A 16,823-nucleotide genomic window follows, 5' to 3' on the forward strand; every position below is an offset into this window, starting at 1 on the left:
ATCCAACTTCAATATCCTATTAGCAAAGAAACCTGCAACATTTGCTAGCAAATTCAAACAAAGTTTTTCCAGCAGAAAGCACACCTGAGTAGCACTCCTTTTAAAAACAAAATCACTGAGTGGAACAGGGAAAAGGAACCAAACTTCCATAATGCATGTGATCCATTTGCTACTTTGAGTAGCATGTAGAAAAACATGCACTTATATGCATCTTTTCCTGTTTCTACCTCCCCCAAAAGTTACTAGAAAAGATTTTCCTACTCATGCCATAACTGTAACAAACACAGAGAGTGGTTTTATCCATACAACGTATTGAACAGTGACCAATGCTGTCGCTAACTATTATTTCTACCTTTGCTCACTCCTTGTATCAGAAGGCAGCGATCTCACAGTAATCACACAGGCTATGCTAGAACAGTTAAGAACGTAAGCTTCATTTTCCAAGATAGGTTAGCAGGCACTACTACTTTGGTACACACAACATGATCAAAGGTGCACCAGAAAGGGAACTAACGCACTGACATAAACAGTGATTCCCTTCATGTTTTTCTGTTTTCCCTTCTCTCTCATATCAAAACAATATGGTTCAATGGGATCAGGGTTTTAATTATAAGATACAGTGCCCAACACATATTTTCCATTCACATTATAACAGGAAAACCAAGGGTTTTTACAGGTTGAAAATACTGTTTTGGCTCTCTTCCACTCTTCTGACAACTTCGGGACTCATTTATCATCTTCTACCCTTTCCTCGTCCCTCAGAGAACAGCAACAAAATGACAGATGAGGTTTCTCAGTGCACAAAAGCAAAATATGCCACTTAAAATTCTCATGATATAAAACAGAGTTAATTTTTTTGAAGTCAGTAAAAAGAAAAATCTATTTTTTCTTTAATGAAGTGTACAATTTGGGATAAACTTCATTAACTGCACAACACAGAACTCTGAAGAGAAGAAGCATTTTAAATATCAGAAAACAGGCTGAAAGAGAAGTGGTAGTGATTTCCCAGATTAATAATGCTTTTTATTAATAGTACTGCTTAAGATGACAGGTTCATTAAATCCAATTTATTAAGTGTCCACATAAATCTTTTTTTTTTCTTTAATACTCCAGAAGACCCGATGTTTACAACTTCACATTTCATTGCTTTGAGCTATAAAACAGGAGCATGTAATAGCAAATATCCCTCTAGCATATTCAATTCCTAATTTGTGAAGTCAGAAGGAATACTAGGATTACCTAAGCTTGGCCTCCTGTACATCGGTTTTGGGCTTCCCTGATTTAATTACTGGTTCAGTCCAGTAACCGTGATATTTTCTTTAAGAGAAACATAAATGCTGCTGCTTCACAGAACACAACCAACAGTCAGCCAGCAGCGGCACTACTTCTTGAGTTTCTTTTGAGCAGCCTTCTTCTTGACCATCTGTAGCCTCTTCATGGCATTGAGCTGCGATTCCTGAGAAGTCGGGCCTTTCAGGGAGGCTGACTGATTGCTGGTATCTGCTGTGGTTTTGCTTGCACTGCCCCCACTGTTACCCGCAGTCCCGCTGTTGCCATTCCCACCGCTCACCTGGATGCTGGTGCTCGGTGTGGTACTGCTGGGACTAGGGAGCCCTACTTTGCTGACGTTGTCGCTGCTTACCGAACGGCTAAGAGTGGTTTTCCCGAGCGTCAAAGGCGGAGGAGGTTTCAGCTGTACAGGGCTTGTGCTGTTGTTACCTGAAGCTATTTTTGACCCGAGTCCCGTTTTGGAAGTTGCCAACCCTGACAAACCCACAGGTTTCTGGTTGTTTGAAGAAGCTGCAGGTTTCCCGCTGGCACTCTGTGCTGTTGATCCCAGTTTGGTAGTTGATGGATTGGCAGAGGAGGTTTTGGCTGCAAAGGCAGCCCATCCTGTAAGGCCACTGGTTGCTGAAGAGGAAACACTTGTACTGGCTGTGTTCCCCGAAACTGCTGCTGAGGTCTAAAATAAAGAAATCATTCTTATTATAGTAGCATTTATTTGTCTAACACATCACAGCAGGAATAGATTGAGCCCATTTCAGTTCTTTTCCCAGGAACACCCAGTGGACAATATTTTGTCACTGGTCACTACAGTTAAAAAGCATTAACAGGAAAAGGAAAGGATGCAGATGAAGATAACTTTAAATTTCCCAGCCAAATAAAACCAGTAATACCTTCCTCCAGCCCCCTTTTTCTTTTTTAAATAAAGCTAGCAGCTTATCATATGGCATTGGGATCCCCCAACTTTTTTCACAGCTGTTCCCATCCAGGCAGCACAACAGCAAATACAACTTCAAACACAGATTAATTGCTTTGATTCCGAGTTACAGATGTGTTTTCCTAGGTAAGAGTCATCATTTGTTAGATGTGTTATTTATTATGCTGCTTCTGGTTTACCACCCTTAACCAACTTGCAACGACATCTATTAAATAACTTGGGGAATTAGAAGCATGAGACAACATATATTAGCCTCCTAAATTAGATCTCACAACATCAGCTGGGTTTCCCTGTTCCCATAACAAGAAGCCTTCTAACTAATAAAAAATACAAATGTTACTTGACCACAAAGAGCAAATCATCTTTTATAGAATTATGAGGATTCCTTCTTGTATAAAGTATCATTAAAAAATTTCCGGAATAAATTCTGTTCACTCTTTTAACATAAAAGTACAGTCAACAGCTGGATGTTTTAGGGAGTTGATTTTTTCTTCCAGCTCTTTTAGGGCTAATGCAAAATCACTGTGCTATGGTACCACCTGCAGTATAGCAGACTTTCATTCATGGTTCCTGTGGGAAAGGATGGGTCTGACTTCAAAAAATATATGTAATTATGCAGTGGAATGTAAATTCTCCCTCTGAAAAATTTAAACTGCATTACCTTGACTTCTGTTCTCTTGAATGCCAGAAAAGTTGATGGGGTCTCAAGTTTCAACTTAATTTCTGGCTTCTTGACCAATGGATCTTTCACAGCTGGTGCAACTGAAACCACTGCTGGAGCGGGTTTTTGAGGTGGTTTTTGTGTCTTCTGAGCCTGTGTAGAAAAAAAAAACAGCAACAACAGCTAGTTATAGGCTCCATAATATAGACTGTTTTAAGAAAAAACACTAGCATTCTCATATTGCAGTCTAGCCTTTACAATTTCAAGCCGAAAAGTGCCTCAGAAGTAAGGTAACAGACTAGAATTGTGGAGAACATAGTGAATACGGTACTGGGGACAGAATTCAGTCAAAAAGCCCTACTGAACAGGATTTTCTATTTCACTGTGGGGAGAGAGGCAGTGTTGATGCTTAGGGAACAGGAAAGCACTGCGCCATCACAGAAAGAAGGCAAAGACAGGGTGAACTTGAGGAAGACATGGACATGACCCAGCAGTATCGGGATGCAGGCTGTAGAAATCCTAAGAATTTGCAAGTAAAATGGAAGATTTTTTTTTATTATTATTATTATTATTTTTAAAAAAAGGATATGGGCATACGGAAGGAAAAATTTAAGTCACTGCAAAGGCTATCCTGTGCAATAATTGACCTCAAGCAAATACTCTGCTCAGTTCAGAGCCTGATGATAGTAGAATACTTTAGGTTCTCCACCATGCTTCCAAAGACAGCTGCAGACTATAAGATATCCTCATGTATAAGAAATAACCTGCTCTGTTCAAATAGTGTTTATACTAGGCAAAGAAATGACTCCTACCATTCTCTTCATCTGTCTGGTACAGCGGGCACAGTACCACACAAGTCGAGGATCATTCACTTCCTTGTCTGTCACCTGAGGTTTATGGCAATCCTGGTGGTAGAGATTATGGCACTCCTGACACTCCACTAGCTGATTCCCAGAAATAACTGTCATTTGCCTGCAGAGAAAATAGTTAAGAACAGATTATTGGAGAAAACACTTAAAGGATTATCCAATTGTTGCAAATGTTGCAAGGCTTAAGACGAAAACTAGAAGTATTTTTACCTTCACAAATATTTTGTGCCTGTGGCAAGTGAGCTACATCACCTTTTTTCCCCTGTATGAGTAATAAATATTTTAGAAATTTGGAGTTTTTAGATTTTCACTCCAGAATTTACATTAAAAAGTCCAATATTATTAAACATGCATACATGACACTTCTTGTTTTCCTTTTTGATTTTTATATTAGAAATTAAAGTCTCACCTGGTTTTCTTCACCTAGGGATTTTAGAGATACCTCACAGTTTACCAATTATGTGACTTCTTTATTATAGTAGCATCCAAAGGCCTAGCCTACATTTGGATAATTTTGTTGTAAACTGTAGAGCAATACAGATAAAGAACAAATAATTTTGCACTGACAAGCATATAAGAATGCTTTCTGCTAAAGGATTTTAAAGCATCACCATCCAAAATACACTACTTTGCAGGTGTTTTATTAGCCATCCTTTTGGTCCCTACAGACAGACACTTGGGATTTGAGATAATACCAGAATCATGGAAAGATGAAACAGAGAGGATTAACTGTGCAGCACTGCCTTGGAGCAAACACGTAAGCTGGTGATGAGGACTTAATTTTGCGTGGGTCTCTGGTGAAAGTAATCACGCTATATAAATGACAAATTAGTGATGTACACATGACTAGAAGTATGTCTGTGAGTTAGCCAAATACCAGTTTCCTAATGATTTCTTCTTTCAGATGACAAATCAGGCTATTTAATTGCTAAGCTGCTTTTGCTCATATCCCTGAGGAGCAGGTACCCAGGTAACCATGGAAACTCTATTTGTAGATGGGTACAGAAAGGTAATTCCTTATTTCTTTATATAACAGGAAAATGAAGTCTGAAGGTATTGTCCATATGGACACTAGAATGTTTTCTAAACATTTTTTCTCTTTTAAATGGGCTATTTAAAAAAACAAAGAAAGAAACATTTCTGAAATTCCAGGGCCTATCATTTTAGATGCAGGATATTTCAAAAGCCATTTTGTTTGTTTATTATTCCTAAATAAATGGGGTCAGAACAAAGCTGTGATGTTTTAACCCCATGTCTCAAGGGATGAGACTTACCTTATTTGAAACTTACAAAGATAATCCCAGACTAAATAAAAAAAACCTGAACTGTTCATGCCTGGAATCAAGTTAAACCAGCCTCATTTTTAAATGATAGCTGTGAAACAAACCTATCGACTTTTTACCTTCAGAAAACAAACAAGTATTCATAAAAATAAGGTTGTTCTTTCAATAACATTTTAAAAATACATATATATATATATATATATATATATATATATATATATATATATAAAGAAGTTCAGTATTATCTGCAAATTGTTGTAATATTACTTCATATAACTGAGAATCCTTGTAGCTGTTGAGCCCTGTTTTTCTATGATCTGCAAGCATTGAAGGGTGAAGTTATTTAAATATTCTCTCCTTCTTTGTGCCTACCTTGGTATAACAGAACAAGAAAAAATCACCATGGGCAAAGTTCAATACACCTGATAATTGTGCAAATACTTTTTACATTAAATGTTTCTCTGGGATTTGCTAGTGTCTTTACTTTGGTTTCTACATCTATTAAAAAAAGGAATAGTTAAAATTCAAATGCACTCTTTTGCATTTGTGAACTCACAGCTGGGGTCTTGTTGTCAACTTGTCTTCTTAAGCAATATAAGACATTTGGCTAAGATTAAAAAGAGATCCCCATGCACTCTACCACTGGACATGGTGTTTTCATTCACAACTGTTCACACACAAATATTAAAAGCTGTCAGTTTCCAAATGCTATTCGTACCAGAGTTATTTTACAGAAGTATCTAGTGCTTTGTATATTTCATATGTACAGGGATGTCAGTATTTAGACTCGAGATGCACAGCCTCCGTAAGGGCCCCCATATTGACAGCTGAGAAGTAAGTAGTGGAATACAGTGGTAACAAATGTTGGATTTAGGAAGTATGAAGTGTGAGTGCTCTGAAAACAATCCTACCCAGCTTGAGCTGGAAATCAAGAACCAGAAGACATCAGTTCCAGCAGTTTTCACATAAAATGAAAACAAATCCCAAGTCTTGGATGACTGCTGCCATCCTTTTTCTATGGGTTCTTTTGTTCCTGCTGTGCTTCTCCCTTCCTCTGGCATCACCTTAATAGGAGCTGTTTTATTAGTGCTATTGCAAGAAGGTAAAATTGAAAGATTTATTTCAGACTTCAAATGTTTGAACTGTTCTTCCTTTTTCAATGTCTATAATAAAAAGATTAAAAAATTGAACCAACACTTGGGAATAAAGTGAAATCTCATCACTGCATAACTGGTTAACAGTATAATTAGCTGTAACAATGGAAATTTATCCTGTATGGACTGGATGCACCTCCTCATCTGCACAACCGGAACGACCATGGAGATGACTGAAGAACAAAGTTAAACAGAACATGGCTTCCCAACTGGCTTAAGCTGAGCTAGAAAATAGTAATTAGTAATGCTACCAGGAACCTGGCCAGTCCCACCTTCTTCCTTGTCCTGGCCCCATGTTTTTGTATCCACATGTGTCAGCATAAGTACACTCACTAAGCTGACTGAAATGTAAACCTACTGAAGAACCTGAGCGGAGAGCTGATCCAGAAGCTGATTCGGTTGATAACATACTGTGTTGGTGATACACCCCTAACTGGGACAAGGAAGGACGTACAACTGGAAGAGCCAAACAGTTCCTTTTGACAGCAATGGGGATTTATGGGGATATAAATCATCTGTGAAACCAAATCCTGATTCAAGTTATTTGATCCCAGGGTGAATATTTGAAAGTGTATTTAATATTTGTTAACGTGAGATGTCTTGTTAAGAGAATGTTGCTATGATCCATTTTATAAGCCCTTGCTGAAAAGTGAAAAGAACCCATCTTGATTGCATGACCGAAGATGTATTTACAGGGTTAACTGAAAAACATGGTCATGTGTAAAGCAATGGCAAATGATTATGAAGATGGGAGCAACACATACAGAACTCATAACACCACCAAAAATGCACTCAGAAGAGAACGGATTTTCTAGAACGTTGCTTGGTATTAGCTATTAATATTTGAACTTGTTTTCCAATACTTAAATCAGTATTTGTTATACTAGGTTTGATATCTTGTTTATTTTTTTTTTTATTTCTCATGTCCTCTTTCCCAAACAAGAAAAGTAGCTTCTCATTACAGGCTCAATTTTCAAGCAACCATTCTTGTTCATAAAGGGTGCTTAAATGTACTAATTTTGCATATGTGCTTAAGCGATTTCCAGAACAAAACCTACAGGTAGCATTAACTAAACAGTACACAGACAAAACCAAACAGAAGCACAGACAATTGCAATGAAGCAGTGTTGACTTACCTGCAAACAACACAGGCCAAACCCATTTCCATAGCAAAATCATCAGCACTGGTTTCCTCAAAGCTAGATAAGTCAGGCATGGATAAATCTTTACTCGTCTGAACTGTAATAGGAGAGGAACGAGCCTCTTGCTTCTCAAGCCTGGGCTTCTTTGGCATATCAGCTCCTTCCACAGTATCTGCTTTTACCTATCACAGACACAGAATGTGAAAACACAGAAACCTAATGGATCTTATTAAAATGAGAAAATGATTGGAACAATTAGCTTAGCAGTATAAGACAGGGTACTTTATACAGCACACCCAGAGCATGTTTTCTTTAGATACATTTTCTCCAAAATATTTATGACCTAGGAGCTCAAGTCCACTTTTTGTACCTCACCTCAAAATCCTCAAGAAATCCTCAGGAAAACCCCATTTTGGGTTGACACATTTTATTAACCTGTTATTATTGCTACATTTAAAACATTCACTTGTCCCAAGACCTATACTGAATTGCCTAAGTGACTTCCCTGGGCAGCCTGTTCACTGGAACAGGCTGCCCAGGGAAGTGGTGGAGTCACCATCCTTGGAAGTCTTCAAAAGACGTTTAGATGTAGAGCTTAGGGATATGGTTTAGTGGAGGGCTGTTAGCGTTAGGTTGGAGGTTGGACTCGATGACCTTGAGGTCTCTTCCAACCTAGAAAATTCTGTGATATTCTGTGATAACATGATTGGATAAGGCAGCTCCTAGGCTCATAGCTATGCACAATTACTGAGAGCTGAGTTACACAGATTACACAGAAAAAGGGAGTTTACATGTAAAACACTTCAAATTTGTTAGCGGAGTTATGTCAACAGGAAACAAAAATAAGACTCACTTTATCAGAAGATTTCTTTTCTGTTTCTTTCTTCACCTTTTCTGATGCAGTGGGCTTGCCATTGTTGTTGCCAGAAGGCAAACTAGAAGCAGCTTTAGGCTCTTGCTTACTGGAAATAGGTTTGGTAACCGATACTTTTGGTTGTTCTACTTCCTAAAAACAGAAACAAAAGTTGAAGGCAAGTTACTTGCAAGTTTGCAGTTAGTTACATCACAGTATCACACAATGCTGTTTACTCATACATTATTTTTTTTTTTTGTATAGCCAAAATTTTTTGGATGTATCTTGAATCTTTTTATATCACAGCCACAAATTAATGTTTCAGCTGCAGTTAGTTACTAAACCACTCACCTTCCAGAGGAAAAGATGCTTCTTATCTAAAGACAGATCCTCTTTAGAACATTAATTTTTTTTCTGTTTTTAAAATTCAAAGGGACAATGAACACAAAATTTGAGATAGTTCTGAAGACAAGACTGAATATATGCTGAAAATGTAAGTTGACATCTGATGTCACCAGATATCAATACTTCATTCCCTGATGAAGGAAAATCTTAATCTCAGTTCATATTCACCTACCAGGCTAATAATTTAGATCTCAACAGAAATCAATAGATCTTCTTCGTGATGCCTTCATGTGAGCAATGGATAATAAGTGAGCCTGTAAATGAGTGATTAATCACAACAATGTGTATGAGAAAGGTATCCCTCCAGCTTGGTAAGAAGTGAATAATTCTCTGCTGTACGCTGGGATGAGCCCTGAGCTTAAGCCCCACAAGCCATACTGACTTTCTGTTGCATGCAATCAGAAACAGATTTCTTTCTCTGGCTGTCATAACCCCATGCTCCTTGCTCTGTTTTTGGACACCACTGTCAACCAGAAACTAATCCTGCAGCCTGAGAATGCAGGGGAAGGAATTAATTCTTGTACTTTTTTCTTCCTCCATTTCTGAGCTTTGCGGTCCAGCTGATACTGGAGACACAAGGAAAAGAGGAGAACAAAAGATTTCTTTCTCTGGGCTGAGCCCCAGTCTCACCTGATGTTGGGTGACTGCCTGTTGAACTGTTATCAGAACTGGCTTTCCAACCCCATCTACAGTATCGGGGCAGGCTGCACAGGGGAGAGGTGGAGTCCCCATCCCTGGGCATACTTAAGAGATGGGTGGATGTGCCATTAACGGGTACGGTTTAGGGACGGTACCCAGTACATCAGGTTGGTGGTTGGGTTCCATCCTGAAGGTCTTTTCCAGCCCAGGTGATTCTGTGATTATGCTCCCACTTTAAACTACAAACCAACGTATGCTGTAGCAGTAATAGTGCCTTTTAGATGTTTTGGAACCGTGTACATGCAGAAACACAATATTCCTAAGGTACCAGCATACGGACCATCATTACAACACCCCAGGTTGACTTGTTGGCATCTTAAGGGTGAACACGCCCTCATTATCCATATGGCAGTACATGGCAACAGTAGGATGTCCCTGCTTGATTATTTTCATATGCTAATCTCAGATTCAAATATTCTCTCTAGCAGGTGTTTAGTGATTTTCAGTAGATGAAAAATCATGCTTTTATATAGGATGGTGATGCTTTTGGCCAACAAATCATTTACACTTCAGACCATTTGGGATTTTTTTCACTCTCATATGACTTCATCAATAATATTGAGAAAAGAGATCCAGTTTTATCAGTAAACAGCTTTTCGTTTAATATTTATCTGTTTGCAAAAATGTCTGCATTTTAAAGAGCTTTTAACTTTGATCATAACTGGAAAAATATAATTTTGATTCACCTTTGATAGCTTGTACAATAGCTTATCATGAAAAATGCCAAAGCCAACATAGAAGTAAACACAAGAAGTACCATTACAAAGTCATGACACTCGCGCTGTAGTACGGAATAGCCCTTTTACAGATCTGGATATACCAAGAAGGTAAAGAGATCTTTTTTCATTAACTGCAATTAATTAAATGAATTATGTTGTATAAAACGGGAACAATGAATTTAAACATTATATAATTTAAACATTTAAACATTATATAATTACTCTTAATTTTTCCTTAGTTGCTGATTCTCTTTTCAACTCTTTAGCTGTAAAAGGTGAACTAGGAATAGGTGAAGCTTTTACAAGGCATATAAAAATGACGCATGCTGTCTAATATTAATACCTTCTGAGATGGACGATAGCTTGAGTCTGTTCCTCTGGCCAAAGACTCATCAAGAAGCGCTTTCAGCTTTTCAGCAGAATCCTTACTCTTCGAATGCAAGAAGCCCAGGGCTTTCAGAAAAATAGGATCGAGCTCCAAGTTCACTGTAGCAGCCATAGTGTTGTCTTTGTAGGAAGGAAAAATAAAATAAAATAAAAAAAAGAACTTAATTCATACAGAGCATAAGTCAAACAGCATGTGGCTAACTATGTTGTGTAAGACTTTTTTTTTGTCCAAAATAAAATTATATTAAAACACAGCAAGGGTAATATGTGAATTAATTATCATTAGAAGATGACTGATTGTGAACTTAGGAGTTGCAGAACTTTACTTTGGCTTTATGTCTGAAGTGATGTCAGATTTCGTTCTTTGCAATGCCTGAGTTACAAAACCTAAACTCACCATTCTTACACAAATAGAGCAAGTATTCCTTATTCTTCATATTCCATACATGCAGAATATTGAAATGAATGCAAAATAAGCAAAAATTTCAAGAAAAGCAGTTACTACACTTCTTGTTTGAAGATGCATATACAGGGAGTTTTATCTAATTGTTCACTTAAGAACAAAGAAAAATCTGACAGAATAATTCACTCCTGAAACTTCTGAGAACAGCTCACTATAACATACAACATAGAAATATAAAATAGCTTGCATGCAATGTTATTTATTTACTAAAATCTGAAAAATATACTGTTGATTTTTAAATTTAGTTGGAACAGATCAAAAATACAAACTTAAGTTGTGACTTAGCCAAGTTCCCTTGTGACAGCCTAGGTTTTCATATCAAGAAACTAGCCAGAGCTCTAAGATACCACACTGCCTATGTCTACATCAATGCCTATGCCAATGGAATAAAGTGAGGAAAAGGATAGAATGAATTAAAAAAAATAAAAGGTTGCTTCATAGCAATAGTATCTTGCACTCTGGAGCTTTGTCTGTCAATTTCTCTAACAAAAGGTCTAAGGGGACTGCACTTGCATCAGAAATTCTCCCTACAAAGAAAGATGCTCGCTAACTTAATTGGTAATTAACAATCATAAACTGGAGGAGAAAAACACTGAAAGAGAAGTTTCCTGCTGTTTTCCAAAACAGATACGCATAATTCTTATTAATCCCTTCAAATCTCACTTTGTCAGGGTATTTCATTTCTTATACAATAATCCAGAAGATGTTCTTGAAAGAACTTTCATCAGTTCTGCTCAAAAGCAGTGCCTGGACATTTTTTTCAGCTGGAGCCTCCAAGGTTTTGACTGAAGAATTCCTTTTGATATTCCAGGCAGTGAACTTTTACCTCTCTGGCCAATGCACCAGCAGCAGCAGTCAGCTCCCTCAGCACTTGCCTAGAAGTCTCCAGGAACCTTTATCTCATGCTGGGCTTTCACGAGACACCAGAGAATCACTCTACTGAGATCATCAAGGAGTTCAACATACAGTAGACTTCATAGGGATTTTATCAATGGACCCAGCAGAGAGTTAAGAATCCTCTTCAAGAACCTGTTCTCTATTCCTTAATCTACTTGTCAAATCATTTTCCAGTGGCCGCAGAACTTCTACTAGAAAGTACTATACACCACTAACTGTTTTTCCACTGATCAAGCAGAGACTACAGTACATGCCTCATCGATACAACTCAGTCTCTCTCTGATGTTTACAAAAAGCAAAATCAGTGTGTGTGGAAAGCACGCTTTTTTTTTTTTTACGCATATACCTCTATTAAAATTTCTGGCTGTTCCTGAGCTCTGTGGTTAAGTTACCTGTTCCATTTCTTTGCTCTGCGAATACAGCTTCCAAATTTCAGTACCAGTCTTAAATTAGGACTTCTACACCCTCTATTGTACATAAACTGTAGAATTAAGACACCAACTACAGATAATTAGAAAAATTCCCCAATTACAAACAACAAAAAAAACACACAACCTTCAGCTACTTTCCTGAGGTTTCTTCTGGGAATATATACATGTACATAAGGAAGATGTAGCCTCAACAGTCATTAGCAGCCAATTCAGTACGCTTGTAGAATTTAGAGAACAAGAGTAAGCAAGACAATTCCATTATTATCTTTTGGAAGGTAATGCTTCCCAAATTTATTTTGAGCACTAGCTTTTTAAAGACTTCTATTGTTAAGAAATGGTTGAAAACCAGATTTAAAAGTGTTCCTTGTACTTATTTTTTCATCGGTGTATGAAATTGCAGCAATTCTTTCTCTGTTCTCAAGGGTAAATTATAATAACATCATAGGCCACTGCAATTATAACCAAAACATCAGTAGAAATTTCTCATGAGAAGAGAGGGAACTGTGCTTATTAAACAGTTTAAATATGCCTTAATTTGAAATTTGGTATTCAGTTTAGGCAGATTTTTAAATTTGAAAATGTATATTTATAAATTACAGGTGGTAAGTGTATCTAATGGAAAGATGAACACACCAATAGCTGTCTTTAAAATGGAATAATTTGAAAAAAATGAATGGATAACAACTATCAAGGACTAACACTAGCGATTTCAAAAAATCTGCTTTGAAAGCAGCCTTTTCCAGTTATTTACAGACAAGATCAGTAGTTTGATATTTATAAAGCTCAGATCCAATTACACTCATTCATGCTTTCTTTCACAAACTGCTGGTGAAGTCAGTATATAGCAACGTAATAGTTTTGGAGCAAGTAAAATGCAGCGTTTTATTAATAATGCCATAGGTGACTCTGGGCAAGAGCACTCTGACTTCCTTGCTGAAGTGGAATCTTTGTACAGAAAATAATTAAAATGCTGTTTCGGAGAAAGCAATAGGAAAGAAGTGAATATGACACTTTGCATAGCAGTTTAATTATGCTGCTGCAACATCAGAGGGCTTCGTTAAAATCCTTGGACCCAGGGCAGACATGGTTTTGCACATGCAGCAGGAACCGAACAGAAGACGTAGGCGACCTGCAGAGCAGGGTCAAGAGCTCGAATGCACCCTCTAGCAAGCAAGCATTACACCATTAGTCTAGCCCTTAAACCACCCTTCTCAACTTATGTCTCACTATCCTGTAAGAGGTGTTTGATGACAGATGGAGAAGACCAAATGTACAGTAACAACATACTCCTGAGATATAAGAAACCCTTCTAGGGTGGATAATCACTGAAAACCTTCCAGTGTGGACTACACTAAATAGTTCTATGGGAAAAGCTCTATGGGAAAAATGGCAATTGAGTAGGTTGTTATTCTCAGTGTCTAGGAATATTTTAATCTCTCATTTCTAGACCGTGCTATTGTCTTATGCCAAAAATCACAGAAAATTAATTGAGCACTGTACAGAATACATGGTCTTTCAACTTAATAGCGAACCTTTCTGGGGGTATTACAGCCCTTTTATGGCCATTAATTTGTCACCTACTATTTTGCGTGCCTATACACGTATTATCTCATTCATCGTCACTTTCAGTTAAATGGATCTGACTACATGACATTTTGAGGTACGGTCATATTGCCTTATTTTCGTCAGTCTGTTCTGAACTCCTATTATTTTCTAAGACAATTGAGCACACTTTTCCAAAAACATACACACCTTCCATTCATTTTGCAGCGGTATTTTCAAACCCACTCTTTGTAAACTCAGCTATATTTACGTTTTCCACTGACACTGATTGCTAAAAGGAGGACTTTCACTCACAACCTTTTCAGCTACCTTCAACACCTGCAGTAGTTAACTTAAAACCCAGTAATACAGAGCAGCAGCACAAAATCCCTTTCAGTGTGCTACTCTGTGTTTATCAATAATTAATTTTACACACCACCAAAACATCAATTCATCCTTCCTTCCCGCCCTTGGATTTTTCTGTTCCTCAGGAATTTCTTTCTTCCTGCAGAAATCTAACAACTGTGACAGCGGCAGGTTTTGCATATTCACCAGCAATATTTTTTCAGATCACTCTCACATTTAATGCAGCTCTTGATGAAGTAGATCAAGGAAAGCAGGAAAAACTGAACTTCTATCTTCGGTTTTTGTTTTAGTATCTTAATCAGGATTTGATTCATGACAACATAATTTCACAGTCATCTCCCACGAGGGAGATTTCAAAACTCACACACTTTAGCAGTCCAGACAACTGTATTAATCAGAACACTTGGGTTAATCAGTTCTTATTTGTGTGACATCTTATCCAAAGAATTTTAGAAGGCTGGAATAAAATCTTCCATTATGGAGTTAGCAGCCCTGTGATATTTCATTTTATATTCTATTCTACAGTGTGTTTTATATTGTACTTTTAAATTAATATTTCAATCTATCACAGTAACCTGCTTGTCTGACATTTCTATGATTACACCATTGCCTTATATTTACTGCTTCCTACTTCTCATAAACGATACTTCAGTTAAGAATCAGAGAATGACATGGGTTTGGCTGGGTTAGAGTTAATTTTTTTGGTAGAGGCTCTTGTGACGCCGTGTTTTGGATTTTTGATTAAAATAGCGGTGATAACACACCGATGTTTTTAGTTGTTGCAGAGCACTGCTCACCCAGAGCCAAGAGCTGTTCAGCTCCTTGCGCTGACCTGCCAGCGAGGGGCTGGGGTGCAGCCGGAGCAGCTGGCCAAGGCTGATCAAAGGGATGTCCCTTGCCACGTGGTGCCACGCTCAGCAGTAACAGTTGGCATAAAGAAGCAAGGAGGGGATGTTCAGAGTGACCGTGTTTGTCTTCCCAAGAAGCCGTTTCCCTTGATGAGCTCTGCTTTCCTGCAAGTGGCTGAGCACCTGCCAGCTGATGGGGAGTACCGAATGAGTTCCTTGTTTTGCTTTGCTTGCATGCACAGCTTTTGCTTTATCTAGTGAACTATCCTTAACTCAACCCGTGACTTCGTGCACTCCTACCTCTCTGATTCTCTCCCCGATCCCACCTGGGGAGAGCAAGCAAGCAGCTGGGTGGTGCTCAGCTGCCTGCTGGGCTAAAGCACAAAATGGCATCAATCCTTCTGCTTGGAAGGGGACCGATGGGGCCACCCTGTGCAGCCCCCTGCTCTAAGCACTTCCAATAATGAATTCAGACCAGCTCACTCAAGACATTGGCTTCCTTCATGGTCCTTCCATGGGTGGAAGGAGTGAGGCTGGCCAGCCTGTAGTCCTCTGAATTGTCCTTCTTGCCCTTTTTGCTAATGAATACAAGATTTGCCTTGCTCCAGTCTTAGGGAACCTTCCCCAGTCTCATGACTTTTCCAAGACAACAGTGAGTGGCTTCATTATGCTACCACCCGCTCTCAGCACCCTATAGTGCAGTCCATCCAGGTGCGTGGGCATATCAGGCAATCAGTCCACACTTCACTCCTCTCCTAGTTCCTCTTTTCCTCGAACCCTGCCTTGCTACAGAAAGGCCTGGGAGGCCACACTGTAGTCTGGGGCACAGCTGACATTGATGCCTCTGCCTCACCTATGTCTGCTGTCAGTGAGTCACCTGCCCCATTCAGCAGCTGCACCGTATTTAACTTGCGCATTCTTTTCCTGACAATCACACAAAAGCATCTTGTTGCCATTAATATTTCTTCCTAGTTTTGAATCTAGTTTAGCTTTGGCCTTCCTAGTACCATCCTCAAACACCTCAGCAAAATTTTTATATTCCTCCTTTGTAGCCTGTCTCCACACTCACCTCCTGTACATTTCCCTTTTTGCACTTGATCTTTGTCATTAGTTCCCTGTTCAATAAAGTTCTTCTGTTGTATCTTCCCTTTCTACAAACTGCTTTTGCTCTCCAGGATAGTTCTGCTGCCACAAGAACCAATTTTATCAGAGCATTTATTCAAGTAGATGATACACCCATACCCATGGGACTGAAATACGCTCATCCCTGCTACCATGAGGCTTCAATACAGAAACAGCCTTGAGGATGCTGCTTAAACGGATGCCACTGCTCACTGATTCAAATTGCTGGCATAATGGTTATATCTATATTATTGTCTTTGCCTTTTCCTGTATCTCTGCTCACCGAGCCTCAGCAGGTGCACAGAGACCCATGATCCCGGTGGCAGAGCCCAACTCTGGCTACAGCCCAACCTCTGTACAGCTTCCACCAAAGCCCCAGCACCATAAACTTCTCCCTCACGTTCCCTTGATGAAAGAAAGGGATCTCCCCGATCCCCAGCGCCTCAAACCGCACCGTTTAACAGAATAAACCCTCCCCCCCACACACACAGCTGAGGCGCCTACCCCACAGCGCCCGCACCCCCATCCTACCTGCCGGGCCCCGCGGCCGGTCCAGCAGCAATTAGAGACACCCCCCTTCTTCTCCTCCTTCTCCAGAGTCCTTGTGACACCCCCAAAAAACGGGAGGACCCCCCAAAAAAAAGAGAATGAGGGAGGCCGGGGCGGAGTGCGTGTGCGGGCGCCCCCTCAGCGCCTCCCCTCCCCCCGCCCTCCCGTCAGAGCGCAGGGCCCGCTGCGCGCGCAGCGCGGGGAGGCGGGAA

At 39.3% G+C, this 16,823-nt stretch overlaps 1 protein-coding gene across 1 annotated transcript; it reads right to left on the reverse strand.

The window, feature by feature from the left end:
• Positions 1-585: 585 nt before the first annotated feature.
• INTS12 (integrator complex subunit 12) lies at positions 586-16,789 on the reverse strand. The gene is made up of 7 exons (XM_084517235.1): positions 16,594-16,789; positions 10,350-10,513; positions 8,184-8,336; positions 7,325-7,512; positions 3,695-3,854; positions 2,883-3,035; positions 586-1,963 (listed from the first exon to the last, which is right to left on the reverse strand). Exons 2-7 carry the CDS (start codon positions 10,503-10,505, stop codon positions 1,382-1,384), a joined length of 1,392 nt encoding a protein of 463 aa, XP_084373361.1. The 5' UTR covers positions 10,506-10,513; positions 16,594-16,789; the 3' UTR covers positions 586-1,381.
• Positions 16,790-16,823: the final 34 nt, after the last annotated feature.

The sequence above is a fragment of the Aythya ferina genome, assembly GCF_964211825.1.
Source record: "Aythya ferina genome assembly, chromosome: 4".
In the NCBI taxonomy this organism is placed as follows: domain Eukaryota; kingdom Metazoa; phylum Chordata; class Aves; order Anseriformes; family Anatidae; genus Aythya; species Aythya ferina.